This window comes from Monodon monoceros, unplaced genomic scaffold (assembly GCF_005190385.1).
Source record: "Monodon monoceros isolate NGI ecotype Baffin Bay Population unplaced genomic scaffold, NGI_Narwhal_1 Super_Scaffold_21, whole genome shotgun sequence".
Classification (NCBI taxonomy): domain Eukaryota; kingdom Metazoa; phylum Chordata; class Mammalia; order Artiodactyla; family Monodontidae; genus Monodon; species Monodon monoceros.
This window is the reverse complement of record NW_021703778.1, coordinates 23,795,951-23,819,895: the sequence shown is the minus strand read 5'-3', so window position 1 is coordinate 23,819,895 and position 23,945 is coordinate 23,795,951. Positions and strand designations below refer to the sequence as shown.

Genomic DNA, 23,945 nt, shown 5'->3' with positions numbered 1-23,945 from the left:
CTGGGCATATACCCTGAGAAAACGATAATTCAAAAAGAGCCATGTACCAAAATGTTCATTGCAGCTCTACTTACAGTAGCCAGGACATGGAAGCAGCCTAAGTGTCCATCAACAGATGAATGGATAAAGAAGATGTGGCACATATATACAATGGAATATTACTCAGCCATAAAAAGGAACGAAACTGAGTTCTTTGTTGTGAGGTGGATGGACCTAGAGACTGTCATACAGAGTGAAGTAAGTCAGAAAGAGAAAAACAAATACCGTATGCTAACATATATATGGAATCTAAAAAAAAAAAAGAAAAGAAAAAAAAATGGTCAGAAGAACCTAGGGGCAAGACGGGAGTAAAGATGCAGACCTACTAGAGAATGGACTTGAGGACACGGGGAGGGGGAAGGGTAAGGTGGGACAAAGTGAGACAGTGGCTTGGACATATATACACTACCAAACGTAAAATAGATAGTTAGTGGGAAGCAGCCGCATAGCACAGGGAGATCAGCTCAGTGCTTTGTGACCACCTAGAGGGGTGGGATAGGGAGGGGGGGAGGGGGGGAGGGAGATGCAAGAGGGAAGAGATATGGGGACATATGTATATGTATAACTGATTCACTTTGTTATAAAGCAGAAACTAACACACCAATACTAACGCACCAATTCTCCAATAAAGATGTTAAAAAAAAAAGTTTGACCAGAAAAAAAAAAAATACAGATTCCATTATCACCTTTGTCATCGATGATGCTATTTTCCAAAATGGTGCAAGCTTCTTGGTTCAAAGTACAATCATTCATTAATTTGCACAGTAGTTGCATTCCCACAAATTCAATTACATTAAAACATTTTTAAACTATCGTGTGAAATAGAATTAGGTTGGAAGACCAAATAATTTTAAACATGCTTTTCACTTACACAAATGTCTGGTGGGTTGTTCAGATGCCTTGTGGCCTTCACTGTCCTGTGCAAAGCAGGACACTTGTTATTCTTGACCTCACCCACCAATTGCTAGCAGCACCTTACAGTCATTAAGACAACCAAAAGGTGCCCCCATAAACTCCCAAAGTAGCCCCTGGTGGAGGCCCACTTCATGGTTCTAAAACATTCCAGAGGGGGCCCCATTTTTTACCATAAAGTACGCTATTGTGTGCTTGCGTATGTGTGTGTGTATTTATTTTTATTTTCATATTTACACACACACACAGGTGGTCCTCACTTTGCAACGTGAGACCATAAACACGACCCTAGATGCTAATACTGTGCAAACCAATGAATAATGAATGGGAAAAATGAGGATTATTCCTTGACCTTTAAAATTTTTTTGTCAAAACATTAAAAACTCTCTTACTGTTGGTTACAAATGCATAGGAAAATTTAAAAAGAGTAAAACTAGTATTTATTGAATACACCATAAGCTCAGACATCAAAAACATTGAGAAAGTGGTTCACTTTTTGGTAAAAACTTACCAATAGTAGTTGAACAGTGCTGGCCTTCTTCCCGCTGTGTAACTTCTGACATTAAGTGAGCATCTTCTATATGCCTGGGGAAATTGCCCTACCTCTTTCTAAGTTTGGGTTCGCTTCCCAAATTTCTTCCTTTGAGCTTTCAGTGCTGTGAAACACCTCCAAGGTTTCCTTTAAGTGTGTTCTTTTGGCGGTGTCACTTTCTCTAAAAGACATCCTTCTTTCCATCACAACTGCTTTCCTCATTTATGCAATAAATTCACCTTCACAGAATTTCTGTGGCTGCCCAGCTAGAGTGTCCACATCCCCCATGTCAGCTTTTCATTGTGACTCCATTTACGTTCAAATCCAAATTCCACTCCCAGCATGATTGCTTTTCATTTTCTTCCTGCACTTTCATCTTTTGGGCCAATTCTCCCTTTTGATCATCCGTGTTTGTAAAATGTCACATGGGTTTATCACCGGGAGACAAGGAGGAAACACAAGTACATGCTTTGCTGTCTGTGTTTGAACCCAATGACAGACGCTTAGCGGCCAATCACAGAAAGACCGTGAAAGAAGTGACGTGATTGATCATTGATTATGATGCACCTGCTGTTTACAGAGTGGAATTCTTGCCCTTGAATCTGGGGAGCCTGGAGACTCTTGACGCAGTAAAATGCAGCAGAAGTGTGACTGTGTAATTTCCATGGACGGGCCTTACCCATCTACAGCTTCCACTGTCACACACCAGGAATACTCCTGTGGAGGCCCCGCAGCCATGCAGGGAGAAGTGCAGGTCACGTGGGGAGGCCACAGAGAAGAGAGTCAAATTCTGAATTTCATTCAGAATTGAATGCAATATTCCAGGTAGAGTCTGCATTGGTGAATGCACTGAGTCTTCACTGCTTCTGGAATTTATTTGGGCCTATCAAGATGTCTTTGGATTCTCGATCTGTCCACCAGAATATTAGGCATTCTTTCCAACAACCTGTCATCTGAAATTTTGTCCAGTGTTTCATTCAAGTCTACTTCAAGTATATTTTATTTGAACAAGTTCTGTGAGTTTTATTTTTTATTTATTTTATTTATTTATTTTTGGCTGCGTTGGGTCTTTGTTGCTGCCCACTGGCTTTCTCTAATTGCGGTGAGCGGGGGCTACTCTTCATTGCGGTGCGCGGGCTTCTCATTGTGGTGGCTTCTCTTGTTGCAGAGCACAGGCTCTGGGTGCACGGGCTTCAGTAGTTGTGGCACACGGGCTTAGTTGCTCCATGGCATGTGGGATCTTCCCGGACCAGGGCTCGAACTTGTGTCCCCTGCATTGGCAGGCGGATTCTTAACCACTGTGCCACCAGGGAAGTCCCTCTGTGAGTTTTAGAATGCTGTTTCTCACCACAAAATCCATTGCTTCAATTTAACATCAATCTATTCATCAAAGCTCTTCTGCTTGGATTTGTTCAAACAACGGGTTCTGTAATTAAGCAGTTTAAAGCTTATTCGTTTTCATTTTCCACCTCATCCATGATAAGCACATTGGAAACCATCTGTGCTTATAAGAAGTCTGGGTCTCTAGCATAGAAACACTGGGGTAAAAAGAAGTGAAATTAGTTCAATCAAGCACTGCTTAATCACTGATCCTTTAGGCAGGAAATGGCCCTTTGCCATTCTCAAGCTTACAAATCAAGGGGAAGAATTAGGCTATGATACACGATACGGGCATGTTAATGGATTATGTGTGTGTGTTACCAGCCCCTGACTCTGCTGACAAATTAGTTTGCATCTCAGTGCCGGACTAGGCTTGGGCCCATGCCTCGGGTTTCAACTCCAGCCACCATCAGCACGCACTGGAAGGTGGCTGGTTCCTCCCGCTTCCTGACCCTTGAGAAGGTCTTTACAGTATTGTTGCACCTTTCCGTGGTTTTCAGACTCCCCTTCTGCCTCCTGGGTGCCCACCTCCCAAGACTCCAGGCTGTCTTCCTCTGCCATCTCTGGTCCATCTACCCCCAAATCTCGCATTGATTCCTCCCACTTTCTTCCTATCCCATAGAATCTAGTGAGCCTTAGTCACCAAACCCCTTCCGCACACATGACTTTGTCAAAATGCTTCCTTCTCAAGAGTTCTCAAACCCTCTTTTGAATGGTGTCATTCATTCATACTTTTTCTAAAAAAAAATAAAGTCAACCTCAAGCTCCCCAACCTATAATTTATAGAATCTAAACGGCTTCCCTTTTGGAAATTGAAGGAACCAAAGGAGCATCATTTACAAGCTCTTTCTCCAGAATTTCTTTTGGTTCCCTGGCATGTAATTAGTCTTGGGCCGAGACACGATTAATTTGAATTAGTTCAGTGCAGCCTTATTACTGGTACATTCCTCCTGGGTTTTACCCATTGCTCATGCTACACCTTCCAGTTGGTTATCCTATTCCAAGGAAAAACCAAGCTAAATAAACTCCCAGTTAACATTACCGCTTCTTTCCCCGGCTGTAGGCCTAGTATTGTTCTTCATTGTCCCCCACACGCTCCAAACACAGCTTTAAAGGTGCCTTTTGGTGTTGGGATCTCTCACACATCTATTTATTCTTTTAGACTTCCCAGCACTGCTCTCACAAGTGTGCTGGTCTTCTTGGTAATGACCCCTTCAATCCACCTCTCCTTCCAAGTCCCTTTCACCTGCCATCTCACTGGAAAAGAGGGAGAGAGTTTACCCTGTTGCCCCAACACCAAACTGCAAGAGGTACGTTAGGGATGAGAGTGAGGGAGGCTCATGAGGCCCCTCCTTGATGCAAGGCTAACAGGACAGCCTTTCTCCTTGGCTGTGTTCATTCCATTTGAAATGCCCTTGAGACACCCTTGAGGACACAAGAGATGTAACATGAAATGAAAAAAACCACCGAGTACTTACCTGGAGATCAGAATTCCATGGATTAAATGTGCTTTGATACCACTACTGATCACTGCTGACATTAACTGAGCACTTAATATGTTGCAGGCACTGTTCTAGGCCCTTTACACATGCTCAGAGATGAGTACTATTTCTTATCCCCATTTTCCAGATGAGAACATGGAGGCACGCAGAGAATTGCCCAAAGTCATGAAGACAGCTGGTGAGTTAGCAGGCTAGGGTTGGGGCTGGAAATGAGGAGGAACCAGTCTGCCCAGTTCAGACACCATTGCCACTACTAGTCTGTCCCCCACCCTATATCACTCCTCTGTCCACGACCAGCTTGTATCACTCTAGCCCCGGACTTAGCTTCTCAAGCCTCACTTTCATCATCTTTTAAATTAGACTCTCAGCTAGATGACTTTGAGCATCCCTTGTGGCTCAGATACCCACATACTCCTTGCCCTATTTACACCTCAGAGGCAACCACAATAACTCATGAAGGTGCTTCCCAACCTGGGACAGCAATACCAGCTGTCAGTGTCATAGTGAGAGCAGCTTCCAGATGTGATCCCTTCCCCGCCAGAAACACCCAGATTCCCTGGGAGGGATGCAGGAAGCCACTACACTGGAATTGACCTATAACGGCTGGTCAGTCCCCAGGCACCCATGGACCCAACTGTCTCCCTTTTGGCAATGGGTTTGAATGCAAACTTCTGAGACAGGGAACACAGAGCAGAAAATAATGGAAACGGCTCAACGGCAAAGCCAAGTTTTCGTGGCTCAAGAATTAACAAGGAATAGAAAACCATAATTTGAAAACATCATATGCACCCCAATGTTCATTGCAGCACTATTTACAATAGCCAAGACATGGAAGCAACCTAAATGTCCATCAACAGATGAATGGATAAAGAAGATATGGTACATATATACAATGGACTATTACTCAGCCATAAAAAGAGAATGAACTAGGACTTCCCTGGTGGCACAGTGGTTAAGAATCCACCTGCCAATGCCTGGGACAAGGGTTCGAGCCCTGGTCCGGGAAGATCTCACATGCCTCGGAGCAACTAAGCCTGCGAGCCACAACTACTGAACCCACGTGCCACAACTACTGAAGTCCACGTGCCTAAAGCCCATGCTCTGCAACAAGAGAAGCCACCGCAATGAGAAGCCTGTGCGCCGCAACAGAGAGTAGCCCTCGCTAGCCGCCAGCTAGAGAAAGCCCGCACACAGCAACAAAGACCCAACACAACCAAAAATTTTTTTTTTTTTTTTTTTTTTTTTTGCGGTACGGTTGCCTCTCACTGTTGTGGCCTCTCCCGTTGTGGAGCACAGGCTCCGGACGAGCAGGCTCAGCGGCCACAGCTCACGGGCCCAGCTACTCCACGGCATGTGGGATCTTTCCGGACCGGGACACGAACCCACGTCCCCTGCATCGGCAGGCGGACTCTCAACCACTGTGCCACCAGGGAAGCCCCAAAATTTTTTTAAAAAAAGAGAGAAAATGAAATAATGCCATTTGCAGCAACATGATGGACCTAGAGATGATCATATGAAGTGAAGTAAGTCAGACAAAGACAGATATCATATGATATCACTTATATATGGAATCTAAAAAAAATGCTATAAGCGAACTTATTTACAAAACGGAAACAGACTAACAGACTTAGAAAACAAACTTATGGTTACCAAAGGGGAAAAGTGGGGGGGAGAGATAAATTAGGAGTTTGGGATTAACATATACACACTACTATATAGAAAATAGATAATCAACAGGACCTACTGTATAGCACTGGGAACTCTACTCAATACTCTGTAATAACCTATATGGAAAGAACATCTGAATCTGTATATATACATATATATGACTGAATCACTTTGCTGTACACCTGAGACTAACATAGCATTGTAAATCAACTATCCTCCAATATAAAATACACAATTTTTTAAAAAGAATGAACAAGGAAATCAGCCCCCCACACTCTAACTCTGTGTTTTTGGCTCATGAAACCTCTACCCAATGTCTAACATTTTTCTTCTGAAATCTCTTTGTGTTCTGGTCCCAAATTACAGCAGCCCACACCTACACCTAAGAGAGAGGAAAAAAGATGTGACAGAATAATGGAATATCATCTTGAGAAATTAAAACAAATAATCTTTGAAGAACCTAAGACAGAACATCTTAACCTGACTACTAGAAGGAAGGTATGAGAGTTCAAATACGTGTAGACAACAGACCTCCTCCATATCATGCCCCATCTGAACTAGCGAAACAAGCAGGTAAGGGTCAGATACAGCTATTTGTACATTAGCTCACCTTTGACTTTGGACTTTTAAAAATATACTCTTTCACAATGATAGAACTAGAACTGGATTTTGTAAATGTGCGATAGTTATCGCCGCACCGTTATCTAAGCCACCATGCCTTACACTCAGAGCCACAAATCCCAAGTGTATTGATATTCCCAAGAATTCTCATTGGGCACGAAATGAGTTATTCTTTTATTTAAACATTATGAAGTGTACTGAAATTTTTTTCTCTTAGATTCCTCCTGATTCTCACATCTATGAAAGTGAATATTCTGGCAGCATTTGTGGTAGCGATTTCCATGCTATAAATCAGGAGAATGTAAGTACCAACCGATACATTCCATTCACCAGTGACAGCCGCCCAGGGCCAGGGCTGGTGGAAGGGCCCCAGGTGCAGGACCCCGTGACCTGAATACACACCTGCCCTGATAGGGAGCCTGGCGCTTCTGGACAGCAGGAGAGATCAAACGTGGTGGGTTTTTTTCCCAAGACCTTGGAATTTGGAGATAGGCTATCAGCATAAAAAGAGAAGCGTGACCCAGGCTGCCCTTAGCTTGGCTTGTCCTGAGGTCATTCCAAATATCAGATTATAGTCATCAGAGATGAAATGACCAATGGAAGGGGCCAGAATATTGGAAATCATATCTATATTTGCAAAACATGCCATAAGGTCTTTTTTTTATTAGCAGACCAACAAAAATGTTCCACATTATCCTTGCCCACAGCCAACCACCGCCAACACGCTAGCAATCTCAGAAAACAGCAAAATGTGCTAAGTAACTTTCTTTTAGACCGTGTTAATTTTACTTTCTCAACTTCAGTATCCACAGTATACTATGGCATTTATTTCAACATTAATAACTGTTAAAGATATCCACCGAGAGATTATCTTGGACCTCTTAGTTGAGAAAAAAAAACGTTGTGAATGGTTTTGTTCAAAGTTTGGAGGTTCTGTTTGGTACTCAACCCATAAGGTCTTAATTGTCTTTATCTCAGCAGAGAATGCAAAGCTGTGACAGGGTTTTTCCATGAGGGCTAGGCTGAGGCACCCACTGGGCTGGGAACTCCCCCAGCCCGCGCTACACAAGGGAGGGGAGGGGTGTTTTTCCCGCTTCCGGTATCCAGAAGATACATTTTTCCAGAAGGTATAGCACTGTGCAATTTCAAAGGCTGAAGGGAAAACTTAGGCAGAAAACTAGAGACAACTCTCAGTTATATGCCCTTGACTCTGTTTTACATTCCAAGCTGGGTTTCTTTTGCTGTTTATAACAGTGACAGTAATGATACAAGCACGGAACAGCTCCTAGATTTGCGCCAGGCACCTATCTCGTTCTTCACTTACTCTTCCTCACAACCGCCCCGTGACATGAATGGGATAGCCCCATCTTACAAGTGAAGAAACTGATTTACAGAGAGATAAAGTAACCTGCTACCGTGACTAATCTAGTAAGAGGTAGACTCTAGATTTTGAAGATGGTATTGAATATTATGTTCCATTATTGGGAGCTAAATAGCTCGATGTGGACATATTTTGAAAAGGACAATGTATGAAAGGAAAGAATTATTACTCTTGGGCCCAGGTCACCTTCCAACAGTGATTCAAGTCAGTGTTGATACTTAAGGGCCAGTTATGTTCAAAGGCACTGTGGTGAGTACTGTCTGCAGTGCTGGGCACATAGTAGGCTGTCTATAGAGAGTGGGTTTTTTAGTATATTTTATTGAAGTATAGTAGATCTACAATGTTGTGTTAGTTTCTGATGTACAGCAAAGTGATTCAGTTATACATATATGCATTCTTTTTTAAAATATTCTTTTCCATTATGGTTTATCATAGGATGTTGAATATAGTTCCCTGTGCTATACAGTAGGACCTTGTCATTTATCCATTCTCTATATAATAGTTTGCATCTGCTAATCCCAAACTCTCAGTCCTTCTCTCTCCCACCCACCTCCCCCTTGGCAACCACAAGTATGTTCTCTATGTCTGGGAGTCTGTTTCTTTTTTGTAGATAAGTTCATTTGTGTCATATGTCATATTTTAGACTCTACATATAAGTGATATCATATGGTATTTATCTTCCTCTATAAAGAGCGTTGAATGAAGGAGTGTGTGGTCTCTACACTTGAGAAAATGTAGCAAGGCATGGAGGTGTGTGTTGCAATTATGGCCCCAAATGACATGAATGATGAATGTCAGCCAGAGGAATCTGCAAAATGTTGGTGACGGAAGTCGCAACTAAGACGGGCTTTGAAAGAGGGATGTGGTTTTAATAGAGAGACGTTGGAGGAAAAGGTTGGAATTCCAGGCAAGGGGAACTGTGTCGGGGAAAGCACTTGGTTGAAAGGTTTGGAGGTGAGCCAATAATCTGGCTTTGTGGTGTGTAGGCTGGAGCTCAGGCTGAAAAGGTAGAGCACTGACCACCATGAAAATCAGTCTTGGCCGGATCCTCTATAGAAAGAGAGTGAAAACTTTGGAGCAGGGAGTAACCGCTTCACAGCTGCACTCGGACGCTGCTTCAGCCGTGGTGTGATGGATTCAGAAACAGCAGCCAAGACGTCTCTAGAAAACACCGCTATCATTCCAGAAAAATTAATGAGAGTAGTGACAGTGGGAATGGAGAGAAAGTGCAATCCATATCGGTTGGTATGTCCCCAGAAATGCTTACCACGTTCACTCTTAGCTGAGACCAAGCATTTGGGGGGGGGGGGAAGGGGCGTGTAAATTCACTACCCAAATCATGCAGTACACACTTAACAAAACCAAATCAACGTACATGATCCGAACCCACGTCATCTTCATTCGTAGCAAACACCGCTCTACCTTCAGCTAATAGATTTATTTGTTTAGCTTAGATCTCTATTCTATTTAAACAAAATGAGGTGGCACGTAAAACAAGGGATTTTCTTTATTCCACCAAGTTTACCTTTATTCCTTGCTGAAAATATTTTTAACTGACTTGAAACTGATTTTTTTTTGCTCTTTAAATTGTTTTTAAAATGTTTAATTATGAATTATTTCAGAGAAAAGTTTAAAAATACACTTGTTTAACAGACGAAGCCTAAGTGTCCATAGCAGGATGAATGGATAAAGAAAATGTGATGTATACATACCATAGACTATTATATTTAGCCTTAAATAAAGAAGGAAGTCCTGACAGGCGTTAACATGGATCGACCATGAGGACGTTATGCTAAATGAAATAAGCCATTCACAAAAGGACAAATACTGGATGATTCCACTTATATGATGTATGTAAAGTAATCATACTCATCATAGAAAAAGAAAATAGAATGATGGTTGCCGGGAGCTGGGGGCAGGCAGAATGGGGAATTATTGTTTAATGGGGACAGGGTTTTAGTTTTGCAAGATGAACAATTTCTAGAGAGGTACTTCACAACAATTTGCATACAATTAATAGTCTTAGATTTAATTCTCTCTTCTGACTTTCTTTTTAGTATTATTTGCTATGACATCTAATTTAACCCTATACCAACTTTGTAACCCCCATTTTCAAGTATTTGAAATAAATAAGATAGAATTTAATGCTATCTCAACTTTCAGTCTGTTTTTGTCTCTTGGAGATAAAGTGTAATTGTTAGAAACAGCGTACAGTTGAACATTTTTAAAACAGTCATCAGTAACCCTTCATAATCTTTCAGATAAATTTAATCTATTTGCATTTTATATTACATTTGAACCAGCACTTCCAGTTATTTGGGCATGTGCTTGGATTTAACAAATAAATTTGTCGTTTTTTAAAGATCATTTTGCATATTTTAATATGTCAGTTTATCTTTTTTGGCATGGTTTTGATTTCCTCTTTTCACTTGCATTGTTTTTGAAATAAACTTTAAAACGTGTCCCTTTGAATAAAATCAGAGGGCAATCTCAGAGAAGTGACCTGTTCATCCTGGGTTCACTGTAATCCTCAAGATGAGTGTCTGAGATCCCCAGAAGCTAGCTGAGTCTGGTCGGCACGGATCTGGTGGAAACAGCCCTACATCACCAGGTTTCAAAGGCCATCGCAGACTTTCTGTTTGCATGTGGGTGAAAGTTCCCCTGTGGGAGTGCACTTTGAGAAAGTAGGGGTTTTTCCAGCAGCAAGACCCGGAACAGGTGATGGATCAGGGACCTCGGGCAGGAAGCCATCGTTCCATCCTGGCAAAGGAAACTGCCAGAAAAGACATGGGAGCTGTGGCCAAATTGAGGTCCACAGCGTGGCTCTGTCCAAGCAGATGTCTGGAGTAGAGGCTCAAGAAAAAGTTTCATCAAGTACACTGGCCACCCAGCTTGGGAACTACAGGTAATTGTTAGTCTAAATTCACACTTGGAACACTGATCCCAGAGATGGACCCCAGGCTGCCTCTCCTGGACGTGGTCATGAACAACAAAGGATTTGAGGTCGGGCTGACCTTGAATTAAGTCTCCACGTGCTAACTATGAAATGTGGAATCAGTTATTGATACTTAACCTTACTTTCCTCCATTGTGAATGAAGATAAATGTAGTACACACTTCACATGGCTCTTTTATAGTTGAATAAAAACAGGGGGTTAAAGTTAATGTAGGTAAAAGTGCATGACACCACAAAGGGCTCAATAAATCCTAGTTAACATTGTTATTAGGATTCATGACCATGGGCGGGAAGGGATTCCAGGCTGGGCTGTCTCTGGTTCTGGGATGGGGAGAACTGATTTTCTGCTAACCTGAGTGAGACTGACCAGGGGCAGCCGGAACAGACTCTGTTCTCTTAATCAAAGAGGTTCCTGCAACTTCCTTGCTGAAGGGGTGCCTAACCTCCCACACTGCTGCTTGCCCAGTCCTCTCATGAAATAGGTTCTCGGTTTTCAAAGGGAGAGGGAGAGACACTGCCAGTGAGTGCTTTGCTCAGAAAACCGTGGGGTTTCTTTTCCCACTTTTCCTAAATTCCTCCTGCTTTCACTTAAACCAAAGGATTTTGTTTCCAGAAGCTTTTCACTTTAGCTTTCTCCTCTCTGACTCGATTTCTCAGTCACGTGCCTCACCTGGTCTTTCAAAGAAGATGACGCTGATCTTAGGTCTCTCTGATTTTAAGATGAACAGACATCAGCAAAAGGAAAAAAAAAAAAAAAAAGCACTGCACATCTGTCCGACCCTGCCTTACTCTCACAGCCCAGGGACTGCCCCCAGCTCTGCTGTTTGAATAACCTCTGGATGTGTGACCCACCCCCCCATCCCCAGCTTAAGTTTGAACTCCAGAACAAATATTTGTCCTGTTTTGGAACAAAGTTTGAGAGCTCTCTTCTTCTCTTTTCTCTCAATTTTCTTTTTGAAAACCAACTGTACGGCTCTGCTGTCCCTCTGATCGTGGTTCAGGGAGCAGTGGGCTCCTCCCAGACCCGGCGCTGGAGAGCTGGGCAGAGCAACCTAGCACGATGAAGGGGCTCGTGTGCTTTCTCGTCTGCTTCCTCCTTTCTGAATCACAGGGCTTCGAAATCCCCACTAACGGACTTTCAGAAGTAAGTACTTCCAGAAGACTTCCCTGCTGTCGGCCCCAAAGGTTAGCTTGGTAAATAACCTGTTACCTGTTGCTATTCAAGGACAGCATTCTGTGTGGAATGGAAATTCATGAAAAAATTAATCTGAGTAGACATGTTCACTATTATAATTATTGGAACCTGTATTTACCCTTTTTTTGATTCAATATTTGTATATATTGGAAAATGATCACCACAATGTCTTTAATATCTCTCACCATACATAGTTACAGTTTTTTTCCCCTTGTGATAAGGATTTTTAACTTTTTATTTTATATGGAGTACATTTGATTACCAATGTTATGATAGTTTGAGGCATACATCAGGGTGATTCAATTATACATGTATCTATTCTTTTCCAAATTCTTTTCCCATTTAGGTTGTTGTATAATATTGAGCAGAGTTCCCTGTGCTGTACAGTAGGACCCTGTTGGTTATCCGTTTTAAATATAGCCATGTGTCCATGTCAGTCCCAAACTCCCTAACTATGCCTTCCCCCCGGGTAACCATAAGTTCTGGAACATATATTTACCCTTTAGAGCATTAACAGGTTTTGCATGAGAACCAAGTTCACAGCCCAACCCCATAGTGTACCGTTTACGAAGTACAGCTGCCCCCTCCTTATCTAAAAAATTGGGGATAATAATTGATCTAACCCAAAGGGTTGTTGTAAGAATTAAGTGACATATGTAAACTACCCAGCACAGTGCAAACCTGGGGAAGAACTTAATAATTATTAGCTCTCATAACTCTTATTATGAAATATCATTATCACTCTTTTACTTAAGAGTATATAGAAAAGTCATTTTCAAAGCACTTTGTTTGTCATACCTAAGTGAAAATGATTTCCAAATTAAGGACACTTAATATTCCTGTTAAAGGGGAAGATTGGGTAAATGGACGGGCAGAGTGTAAGAATTACTCCTGGGGAGCTCCAGGTCTTCACTTCAGACCCTTGATCATCCCCAACGTATTGAAAGTCTTGGACTGAAAGTCATACAAGAGCTTTTTTTTTTTTCTTTTTTAATTTATTTATTTACTTTTGGCTGCGTTGGGTCTTTGTTGCTGCTGCCTGCGGGCTTTCTCTAGTTGCGGTGAGTGGGAGCTACTCTTCGTCGCGGTGCGCGGGCTTCTCATTGCGGTGGCTTCTCTTGTTGCAGAGCACGGGCTCTAGGTGTGCGGGCTCCAGTAGTTGTGGCTCGCAGGCTCTAGAGCACAGGCTCATGGGCTTTGTTGCTCCACGGGGTGGGTGGGGTCTTCCCGGACCAGGGCTTGAACCCGTGTCCCCTGCATTGGCAGGCGGATTCTTAACCACTGCGCCACCAGGGAAGCCCCAAGAGCTATTCTGATGCCAGAAAAGCAGCATGTATTCTGGGAATATCCTAGAAGGCACAGCGGCTTTTGCTACTTACAGAGTGGATTACCTACAAAGATGCCAAAGAACAGGATGGCATATTTGCAAGAAAAAAAAAAAATCACCCTGTCTGCCTAGAAACTATCATATTTTCTAACACTTTAAAAACTACCAGAGTATGTTGGAAATCTCATTGATGAAGCCAGGAGTTGGAGGCAAGATATCCAAATGTTTTTGTGCTTTTTCAGTCACTTACTGGCATTCCTTTCACATCGCCATTTCTAACTCAATGGATAATGGTCCACATTTACCTAGTAAGACACCTCTGATGCCCCCAAGATCTACCCAGTACTTCTGCCAGGCACCTACCTGATCATTGGGCTACTGCAACCCCTACTTGGATATCCCATCATCTATAGGCAAACTCAGAAATGAACTCCTGCCTCCCCAAATTTGGAGATACTAACTCTCATTTACTCACCTCTGAGACGTAACTGGCAAACAAATATATTAAAGAAATCATTGTAGGGACTTCCCCTGGTGGCACAGTGGTTAAGAATCCACCTGCCAGTGCAGGGGACACAGGTTAGAGCCCTGTTCCGGGAAGATCCCACATGCCACGGAGCAACTAAACCCGTGCACCACAACTACTGAGCCTGTGCTCTAGAGCCCGCAAGCCACAACTACTGAGCCCGTGTGCCACAACTACTGAAGCCCGAGTGCTATAGGGCCCACGTGCTGCAAGTAGTGAGCCCATGTACTACAACTACTGAAGCCTGCATGCCTAGAGCCCGTGCTCCACAACAAGAGAAGCCACCACAATGAGAAACCCACACACTGCAATGAAGAGTAACCCCTGCTCTCCGCAACTAGAGAGAGAGAAAAAAAAATCATTGTAACAGACACAGAAAACAAACTTAACAGTTCCAAAGGGAAAAGGGGGGAAGGATAAATTAGGGATTTGGGATTAGCAGATACACACTACTATATATAAAATAGATAAATGGCAAGGACCTACTGTATATATAGCACAGGGAACTCTACTCAATACTCTGTAATAACCTGTATGGGAAAAGATAGTGAAAAAGAATAGATTATATGTATATGTATAGCTGAATCACTTTGTTGTACACCTGAAACATTGTAAATCAACTATACTTCAATTTTAAAAAAAGAAATCATTGTATGAAAAAATGAAATTGCCCAGAGATATAGAAAACAAGGCAAAATAATATATTGAATACAGTACCTTATGCCTGTCACCAGCTCCCTGTTTTTTGTTGATAGAAATAAACATCCTAAATTCTTTTTTAAGTTTGCAGAATATGCAGACCTTGTGGAACTGGCCCCAGGCAAATTTCAGTTTGTGCCAGAGAACCGGAGGTACCAGGTACAGTAAACCTCAGTTCCAAAAGGAAAAATAAGTGAAAGAGATCATGATTGAAGAAATAAGTAAAGGGTTGAGATGATTTTTGCTACATTTTCTCAAGAGCATGTTTTTTTTATCAGCAAAGAGTCTGGTGGTTTTGCACCCAGGGGAAACACTGTCCAGCTGAAATAAAGGGAGGCCTCCACATGGCTGTCTGTTTATCTTCAAACTGTAATGGTCACCTTGGTCCCTTAGAGAATACATTGCTATGTGTTTTCTTCAAAGTTTAAGATTATGGGATAGTTTTACTGCTTTGTATGGAAGAATTTCCTCATAGGACACTTCCTATTGGGGCCACACATGCTCTCCTGCTTAGTCACGGTCCCTACTGTCTCGGGGAGTTGCTCAGAGAGCACAGGGGACCCGACCATGCTGGCGGTCTCCTCCCGGATCCCAGCAACAGCACAGACAAAATGCTCTAACTCATGGGGTGAGTTCTCCAGGGGGCCAAGAAGGGTTTGGCTTCTCCCATGTAGAGCCCAGGTGCTAAAAAAGGAGGTATTTGTGGAAGCAACTCTAAGCTGACCTACGACATCTTTTGTGCGGGTATGAATTTTTGACCTGCTGCAAGTCCAGGCTTTTTGTAGAACGATAATATTAAAACCCAATAGGCAAGTCCTCACGCCAGGGTCTTCATCTAAAAGGGAAAACGTCATCGTTAGGAATTGCATTCAAAAAGTCCAAAAGAGCCACAGACATAGAAAACAAACTTAGGATTACCAAAGGGGAACGGGGGAGAGGGATAAATTAGGAAGTTGATTAACAGATACACACTACTATATATAAAACAGATAACCAGGACATCCCTGGTGGTCCGGTGGTTAGGACTGCACGCTTCCACTGCAGGGGGCACAGGTTCGATCCCTGGTTGGGGAACTAAGATCATGCAAGCTGCGTAGCACGGCCAAAAAATAAATAAAATTAAATAGATAACCAACAAGGACTTACTGTATAGCACAGAGAACTATACTCAGTATTTTGTAATAAACTATAAGGGAAAAGTATCTGAAAAAGAATAGTTATATATGTAGGTATAACCGAATCACTTTGCTGTACACCTGAAACTAACACTAAACTAACACTGCTTCCCTGGTGGCACAGTGGTTAAGAATCCGCCTGCCAATGCAGGGGACACAGGTTCGAGCTCTGGTCCCAGAAGATCCCACATACCACGGAGCAGCTAAGCCCGTGTGCCAGAGCTGCTGAACCTGAGCTCTAGAGCCCGTGAGCCACAACTACTGAAACCAGCAAGCCACAACTACTGAAGCCCGCGCGCCTAGAGCCAGTGCTCCGCAACAAGAGAAGCCACCACAATGAGAAGCCTGTGTGCAGCAACGAAGACCCAATGCAGCCAAAAATAAATAAATAAACTATGCTCCAATTAAAAAAAGTCTAGAAGAAGGCAGTCGTTGGCCTCGCTATGTCACATAATACCCCCTAAAATTTCAACTCACCCCAAATCAGGCAAGCAAAGCTAATGTCCCACACCTTAATTATTACTTTAAAATCCATCTGACATTAAAGGTTCACCCATCACTCTAAAGCCAGTCAGTTTTCCATGCCCACAGGACAGTCATTCATGTGGATACAGTAAGTCCCCTACATATGAGTGAGTTCCGTTCCGAGAGCACGTTCAGCAAGTTTGTTCGTAAGCGTGACAAAGTTAGCCTAGGTACCCAACTAACACAATCGGCTATAAACCTACTGTAATAGGTTTATAATACTTCTCACACAAATAATGCATAAAAAACAAACCAAAAAATAAAACTTTTAAAATAATTTTTTTAAGTTTAATTTTTTTAATTAATTTATTATTTTTGGCTGTGTTGGGTCTTCATTGTGGTGCGTAGGCTTCTCATTGCCGTGACTTCTCTTGTGGAGCACGGGCTCTAGGTGCGCGGGCTTCAGTAGTTGTGGCACATGGGCCCAGTAATTGTGGCTCGTGGGCTTAGTTGATCCACGGCACGTGGGATCCTCCCAGACCAGGGCTTGAACCCATGTCCCCTGCACTGGCAGGCGGACTCCCAACCACTGCGCCACCAGGAAGTCCCAAGAAAACATGTTTAATCTTACAGTACAGTACCTTGAAAAGTACACTAGTACAGTACAACAGCTGGCGTAAAGGGGATGGCATCGAGTGAACAGGCAAGGAGAGTTACTGCCTGGAGGAGGGAGAGGAGGTGGGAGATGGTAGAGCTGAAGGACCGTCAGAAGTAGGAGACAGAGGGCAAGCTGCAATTTCACTCATGCCTGACGTTGATGGAATGCACGTTCGCATCTTCAAAAGTTCGCAACTTGAAGGTTCGTATGCAGGGGACTTACTGTAATTCTCTAACATAGCGGTTGAGTACAGAATTTTCCACCGTGCTTGACTCAGGGGCTACACCAAGGAGGAAACGCATCCAAGTCTCTGCTCCCATGCAGCCTCATCTAGTGGAAGAGACAGACATGCCTTCCAACTGCCTGGCTTTGAAGAAAGGCTCTGCTGCTGAGAAAACAATCAGACAAATAGACAGGGTAAAGGTGATCTGTGCTACTCAGCTTAAGTTTGGTTGAACATTTTCATTTGAAAACATAGGTTTTAGCATTGTATCAAAGGATGGTGGGCATGCAACCAAACAGTGACTGAGACATTTGTTCACAGAAACACACCAGTGGGAAAATAGCATTCAAGAATATTTGATAATTATGTCTTGGTTCCAGTGAATGAGTTATAGCTCAGCACTGAAGGAAAAAATATCTTTTGAGAAAGTATATTTTGAGAAAACAGTTTTTGCCCTCAAGGTAATAAGCAACACGCTTCTGAAGAATGATTATCCAACTTCCTTTCACAGAGGAGTGTTTCTGGAGAATCTGGAGAAATGATGGTAAGTTTACTTTGATTTTGTTAAAAATTGATGTCTGAATGATTTTTCTGTTACCTATTATCGAGAAATCAATACGGGTGCCTCCTTTGTCTTCATCACTGAGAATATTTACCTGACTTTCGAAATACCCCCTTCCCCAGTTCTGTTTGGAAGTGTGTCTAAAATTCAGCATGAAAGGGTGCAGTTTGTATGCAGCCGGGAGAGCTGTCCCCAGGAGTGAAAATGTCCCTTCTCTTTACTTTGGCAAGTTTTGACAACATTGTAGGTGTTTTTGGAATAAAAACTGTGTATTTATTCCAACAGAACAGTTTTGATTTAAAATAGGACACCTAACAGCTTTGGAGGGAAAGCCGTGAGTGTGGAAAAAGCACTCTTAAACATGAAATGGCCCGATTCCCTGAGATGTTCGGAGTAGAGCTTCCTGTGGCAAGAAAACATCAAGAGGAAGGGGTTCCCTGGGCTTCCTGCTCTGAACTGACAGCAACTGTGAGAAGCTCTGGGTTAAGGGGGAAGAAGGACAAACAACGTAGCCTGGGTTTTATCTCAGCTTGAGGTGGGCTGGATGTTAATGTGTTGAAAGGTTTAATCTTGGATGACAAAGTTTAGGGATATGACACCTAGTATTGAAATAAGCAAAACCTTTCGGAGAAAAAAGCAAAACCTAGTCAGTCACATCACTGCCATAATCCTGACTGTTTAGAGTCACCTCCTGAAAGATGTGCGTTTGCAGTACTTTGTCTTTGAGCATACGGATACTGGAACTGCCTTAAGTCAGTAGAGAAGGATTGGGATTAGGGGTCCTGAGTACTGGACCAGTAACTGCATCAAAACACCCTCTGCAAGGTATTCTGTTCTTTGCTCACATCCATCAGCATTCTCATATTTTGTTTTAATTTGGGAAAGGACAAGAGGACTGCAAGAAGGTGAAATTACAATAGATCAGGTTGAAGAAGGTGGGGCTTTGGGGACCACATGTGTCTTCCACCCCACCGTACCCCTGGAAGTGCCCAGGTCCCCTTCCAACGCTGCAGTCCTGCATCCTTCCTTCCCTCTGGCCCCGCATTCGAAGTTATTTCCTGCACTTTCGTAATCCAAACTTGCTTCCCCACAACCATTTTCTCCTCGTATTCTAACCTTTAAAATTATTTTTAATAGCCTCATAGCGCTTGAAAGGCATCTCAAGATATCTCAGACCTTTTGTTATTAAATTTTATTTATTTTAATTTCATATTTCCTCTGACTTTTTTATTTTTATTGATATTTAATTTATGACTTTGCTTTTTTTAATCTTTGATCTGTTTGGTTCTGAAAAGGGCACGTTAAAGTTTACTAATGACAAAAAAAAAAAAAAGAAGATATCTCAGGCTTCTGCCTGAGGGGTATTCCAAGAAGTTAGGAGAATGCTTAGTAATACCTGAGTTATATGCTTACCGATGCCTTAGAATTGTTTGTAATCCAATGGACCAATGTTAGCATTGAATACGTAGTGAAGTTCTGTGTCATTTTTCTCCGAGTGCAGTTGTATTTTCTTGCCAATTACAGGAAGATGTTGATCAAGTGACTCTTTATAGCTACAAAGTCCGGTCTACTATCACTTCCCGAATGGCCAACACTGTCATCCAAGCCAAAGTGGTGAACCACTCCCCACAGCCTCAGGATGTCGTGTTCGATGTGCAGATTCCCAGAGGAGCCTTCATCTCCAACTTCTCCATGTGAGTGACTCCTGTGCAGAACCAGACACTGGATATGCTCTGCTCGCAGAATCGAACCCCGTCACAGTTAGGATGGACCTTAATGGCCACCTATTCCAGTGGTTCTCGCTTTCAGAGCTGTGGACCCCCTGGACATCAAGAGTCATCTTGGGCTGCGTCCCAGTATTTTGCTTCTGTTCAGAGTAACAGAATTTGTGAAGCACTTGCTTTTCTTTTCTAATAAATTAAAGCATCCTTAAGCCTATCTCTGTGGTAACAACCTCCCACTTACTTGGGGAGAGAAAAATATATGGAGTTGCCCTGGGTTACAGGAAACCGTATATGAGTGTGTAGGAGGTTGCAGGTCAGCATCATCTATCACATGTTTCTTTACGGGGAAAAAAAAAGTGGAGAACCACTGATTAAATCCAGTCACGTGTCCAGTGCTTGAATTCCTCTGTGTAGCCGCTGACTAGTGAGAATTATCCAGGCTTGACTTGAATATCTCCTTAATGATAAACTCACTACTTTCCAAGGCAATTCACTCAGTGGTTGGCAGCGCTTAGAATTATTTCTGCCACTTAATTGAAATCCGTTCCATTTCCTACTCAATGACTCTAGTTCTATTCACAAAAGAACTTTTAAAAAATTCCCTACAAAATGCATACTGAAATGTTCAAGGATGAGATGGTCAGCTATCTGAGATTGGCTTCAGAATAAATGAGGTGGAAGGAGGGGGTATAGACAATGGAGGTTGGCTGAGTATTGATAATGGTGTAACTCAGTGATGGTTTCATGGAGGTGTCTTACATTATTCTATTTTTTTGTATACTTAAAGATTTCCATAATAAAAAAATTTTAAACCACTCAAATGTCTTTCAAATAGTGAAGGCCAGTTATTTTGTTCCCACCCTGAGGCTTCATTCATCAAGGGTAAACTTTCCCTGTTCTGCCAATAGAGGAATAAATAAAATAAAAGGTTCAAATACCAAGCACTTAATGGCAGAGCCATTTTAATTATATTTTCTAAACTAAACAAAGGTGAGGGGAACAAAAGGCAATTTGTAACTTGGAATTGGACTTACTGGAATTGGAATTCATGGATTTTGAATCCTTCAAATAGTCTGAGAAATTTATTTCCAAAGAAAAATTTTTTTAGTCAGCCTTTTCTAAAAAGCAAATGTAGAAGGAAAAGCTTTTGTGTAGTGGTATTATATGACACTGTCTAAAAAAATATATTAAAACTAGTTTAATAAATTCTTATTTTTAAACTATATGACTAGATATTCCAGGTGTCTCACCTTTCTGTTTTCCTTCATTCTTTCCCTTCGTCCCCATCTCATTCCTTAGAAGATTTGAGGTGATGAAAGACAGAATTGTGAAATATATGTTTATTTTGATCTCTCTGTACTCCCGGCTGAATGTATAAATCAGAGAAGATAGCTCCTTACATCACCACAATTTAATATGAACCACACAGACCTCCATCTCCAGTCAAAAAACTTCTCCTGCCTATTTATCAAGGTTCCAAATATTCCACCATTAGAGATTATTTCCTTTTGTCATAAAGACTTTTTGGTCTTCGAACCTTAGCATGATTTGATGGAAACAGTGCCGACCTGGGCACTCGGGGTCCAGTTCTAGCTCTGCCCCTGAGCAAGTGTGTGACCTCAAGCAGGTTGCTTGTCTCCTTGGCTCTGATTTCTCTCACCTACAGAGGTGAACCAAGCGTGCTCGACAAGCATGCTGTTGGCATTTGGGACAGGAAACTCCACCTCACGTTGCAGAATGTCTAGCACTCTTGGGGTCGTCCCATAATGCCAGTAGCCCTTCTCAGTCATCAGAACAGCCAAAAATTTCTCCATGCACTTCTAAATACCTCCTTGGGGAGAGATGCTGCCCACTTGAAGGCCAGATGTTCCATTTTGCTTCTAAAATTCTGTCATTCGACTGCTCCAGCTAACCATTATTGGGACGGATTAGGTGACGGCCAGCTAAGAGACAGAGGTGACATGAGCACACAGAGGTCCCCGAGGGAGATGTTGGAGAGATAAACACAAACTGTGCAAAGAGATTGACAAGCACCTTTCTTCATCTTTCTTTGCTCTTTTCCACCCTCACAGGAGAGCGTAATGCCCCCAGGCCACCCCAGATCCTTAACACACAGGAGAATGATCTTATAAACCAAAAGTCAGCCAGATAACTAGTGACTTACCAGTCACCAATCCTAGGCACATTTGTCATTCCAAAGGGATGCACAAGAGAAAAACCCTTAATCTGAAGGGTGAAACTGGAAAATGAAGAAACATTTTTAAAAAAATTTATATTGGAGTATAGTTGATTTACAACGTTGTGTTATTTCAGGTGTACAGCAAAGCGATTCAGTTGCACATATACATGCATCTATTCTTTTTCAAATTCTTTTCCCCTTTAGGTTATCACAGAATATTGAGTAGAGTTCCCTGTGCTATACAGTAGGTCCTTGTTGGTTATCTATTTATATGCAGTAGTGTGTATGTGATAATCCCAGTCTCCTAATTTACCTCTCCCCCTTCCACGTTTCCCCTTTGGTAACCATCGGTTTGTTCTTTAAGTCGGTGAGTTTCTTTCTGTTTTGTAAATAAGTTCATTTGTATCATTTTCTTTAGATTCCACATATGAGCGATATCATATGATATCTGTCTTTCTCTGTCCAACTTACTTCACTTAGTATGATCATCTCTAGGTCCACCCATGTTGCTGCAAATGGCATTATTTTATTCTTCTTTATGCTGAGTAGTATTCCACTGTATATCTGTACCGCATCTTGTTGATCCCTTCCTCTGTCGATGGACACTTAGGTTGCTTCCATGTGTTGGCCTTTGTAAATAGTGCTGCTATGAACGTTAGGAAGAAACATTTTAAACACTACAATATGCGAGAGGAAGTTTTTAGGACGGGAGCCCACCTCACCTCTCTTAATCACACTATCAGATAAAGGAACTCCTGTGAAATATGCAAACGTCTACGTGTTTCCTGCAGGTTCAAAATGATAATTAAATAATTCATTAAGTCCACCTGGTTGGGTTGTTGGCTTGTTGTTTGTTTGTTGTGCTAAGACTACTATTTAGACCAACTGTAGGCCCTCTGTCATTTTTTAGGACTGTGGATGGCACGACATTTACTAGTTCTGTTAAGGAGAAAACGGTGGGCCGAGCCCTCTACTCGCAGGCCAGAGCAAAAGGCAAAATGGCTGGATTGGTGAGGTAAGTGGGGGGGGGGTCCTCATCCACTGCTGCCCCCACTCAACCTCAAAACCAGCCTCCAAGAAGGCACAGAACCTCATCCTCAGGTGACAGAGTTAGGCCTCTAACTCTGTTTCCCTAAGGCCTCCTGCAACACATGAGTTTTGGATGATCTCACACGTGTTAGCCTTACATAGCTTGCCTTGCATGTAGATGGCTGTCCTGTCACTAAACACTGATTCCCAGCAGAGTACAGAGAGGAACTACAGAAATATTGGTGATCGGGGCTTCCCTGGTGGCGCAGTGGTTGAGAGTCCGCCTGCCGATGCAGGGGACGTGGGTTCGTGCCCCGGTCCGGGAGGATCCCACATGCCGTGGAGCGGCTGGGCCCGTGAGCCATGGCCGCTGAGCCTGCGCGTCCGGAGCCTGTGCTCCGCAACGGGAGAGGCCACAACAGTGAGAGGCCCGCGTACCGAAAAAAAAGAAAAAAAGAAATATTGGTGATCTTGTTACAGCACCACATAACACAGAAAGAAAGGTTTGGAATTTGTCTTAATGATCTTCTTGGCCTATTTTTATGGGGTGGCACCTTTTTCAGCACAGTTACTTAGTTTAGATTCTGTTCATTTTTTTCCCCTTATGGTCTTAAATAAGACACTGGAAATGCCATGCCACCCTCAGAGAGGCAGCCTCTCCCACCAGAAATGTCAGAGGAATGTTCACTGATCCCCACACTGCGTATCTAAGCCGCCCTCAGATCCTGCCATCTTCTTTTCTTCATCTTCTTCTCCTCCTCCAGATGCCCAAATTTCCCCTTAGCTGAAGTTCTTTTCATTTCATTCATGTGTTCATTCATTCAAAAAAATGCACTGAACGTTAACACTGTACCCAGCTCTGTCAAAGGTGACAGCAACACTGCAACAAACACCGTCAGGCCAGTGGAGGAGATGGCCACGGAACGGACAGTGTATAGGTGACTATAACATATAGATGACCATAACATATATAGCATATAGGTGACTATAATATATATATCATATAGGTGACTGTAATACATATAACATACAGGTGACTATAATATATATAACCTATAGGTGACTATAATATATATAACAGATGACTGTAATATATATAACAGACAGGTGACTGTAATATATATAATATATAGGTGACTATAACATATATACCATATAGGTGCCTACAGTATATATATATATTATATAGGTAA

At 42.4% G+C, this 23,945-nt stretch overlaps 1 protein-coding gene across 3 annotated transcripts in view; it reads left to right on the top strand.

Moving 5' to 3' along the window:
- Positions 1-10,932: 10,932 nt before the first annotated feature.
- Positions 10,933-23,945, top strand: part of ITIH2 (inter-alpha-trypsin inhibitor heavy chain 2) — a 38,336-nt gene continuing 25,323 nt past the window's right edge. The window contains exons 1-6 of one of the 3 annotated variants that reach the window (XM_029239295.1): positions 10,933-10,940; positions 11,992-12,134; positions 14,822-14,896; positions 17,770-17,802; positions 19,345-19,514; positions 22,634-22,738. In XM_029239295.1, coding sequence (XP_029095128.1) covers positions 12,051-12,134; positions 14,822-14,896; positions 17,770-17,802; positions 19,345-19,514; positions 22,634-22,738 — 467 coding nt within the window. In that variant the 5' untranslated portion in view covers positions 10,933-10,940; positions 11,992-12,050. Of the gene's footprint in view, positions 10,941-11,940; positions 12,135-14,821; positions 14,897-17,769; positions 17,803-19,344; positions 19,515-22,633; positions 22,739-23,945 lie in introns of those variants that run through there. The other 2 variants (XM_029239294.1, XM_029239296.1) reach the window with 2 other exon arrangements.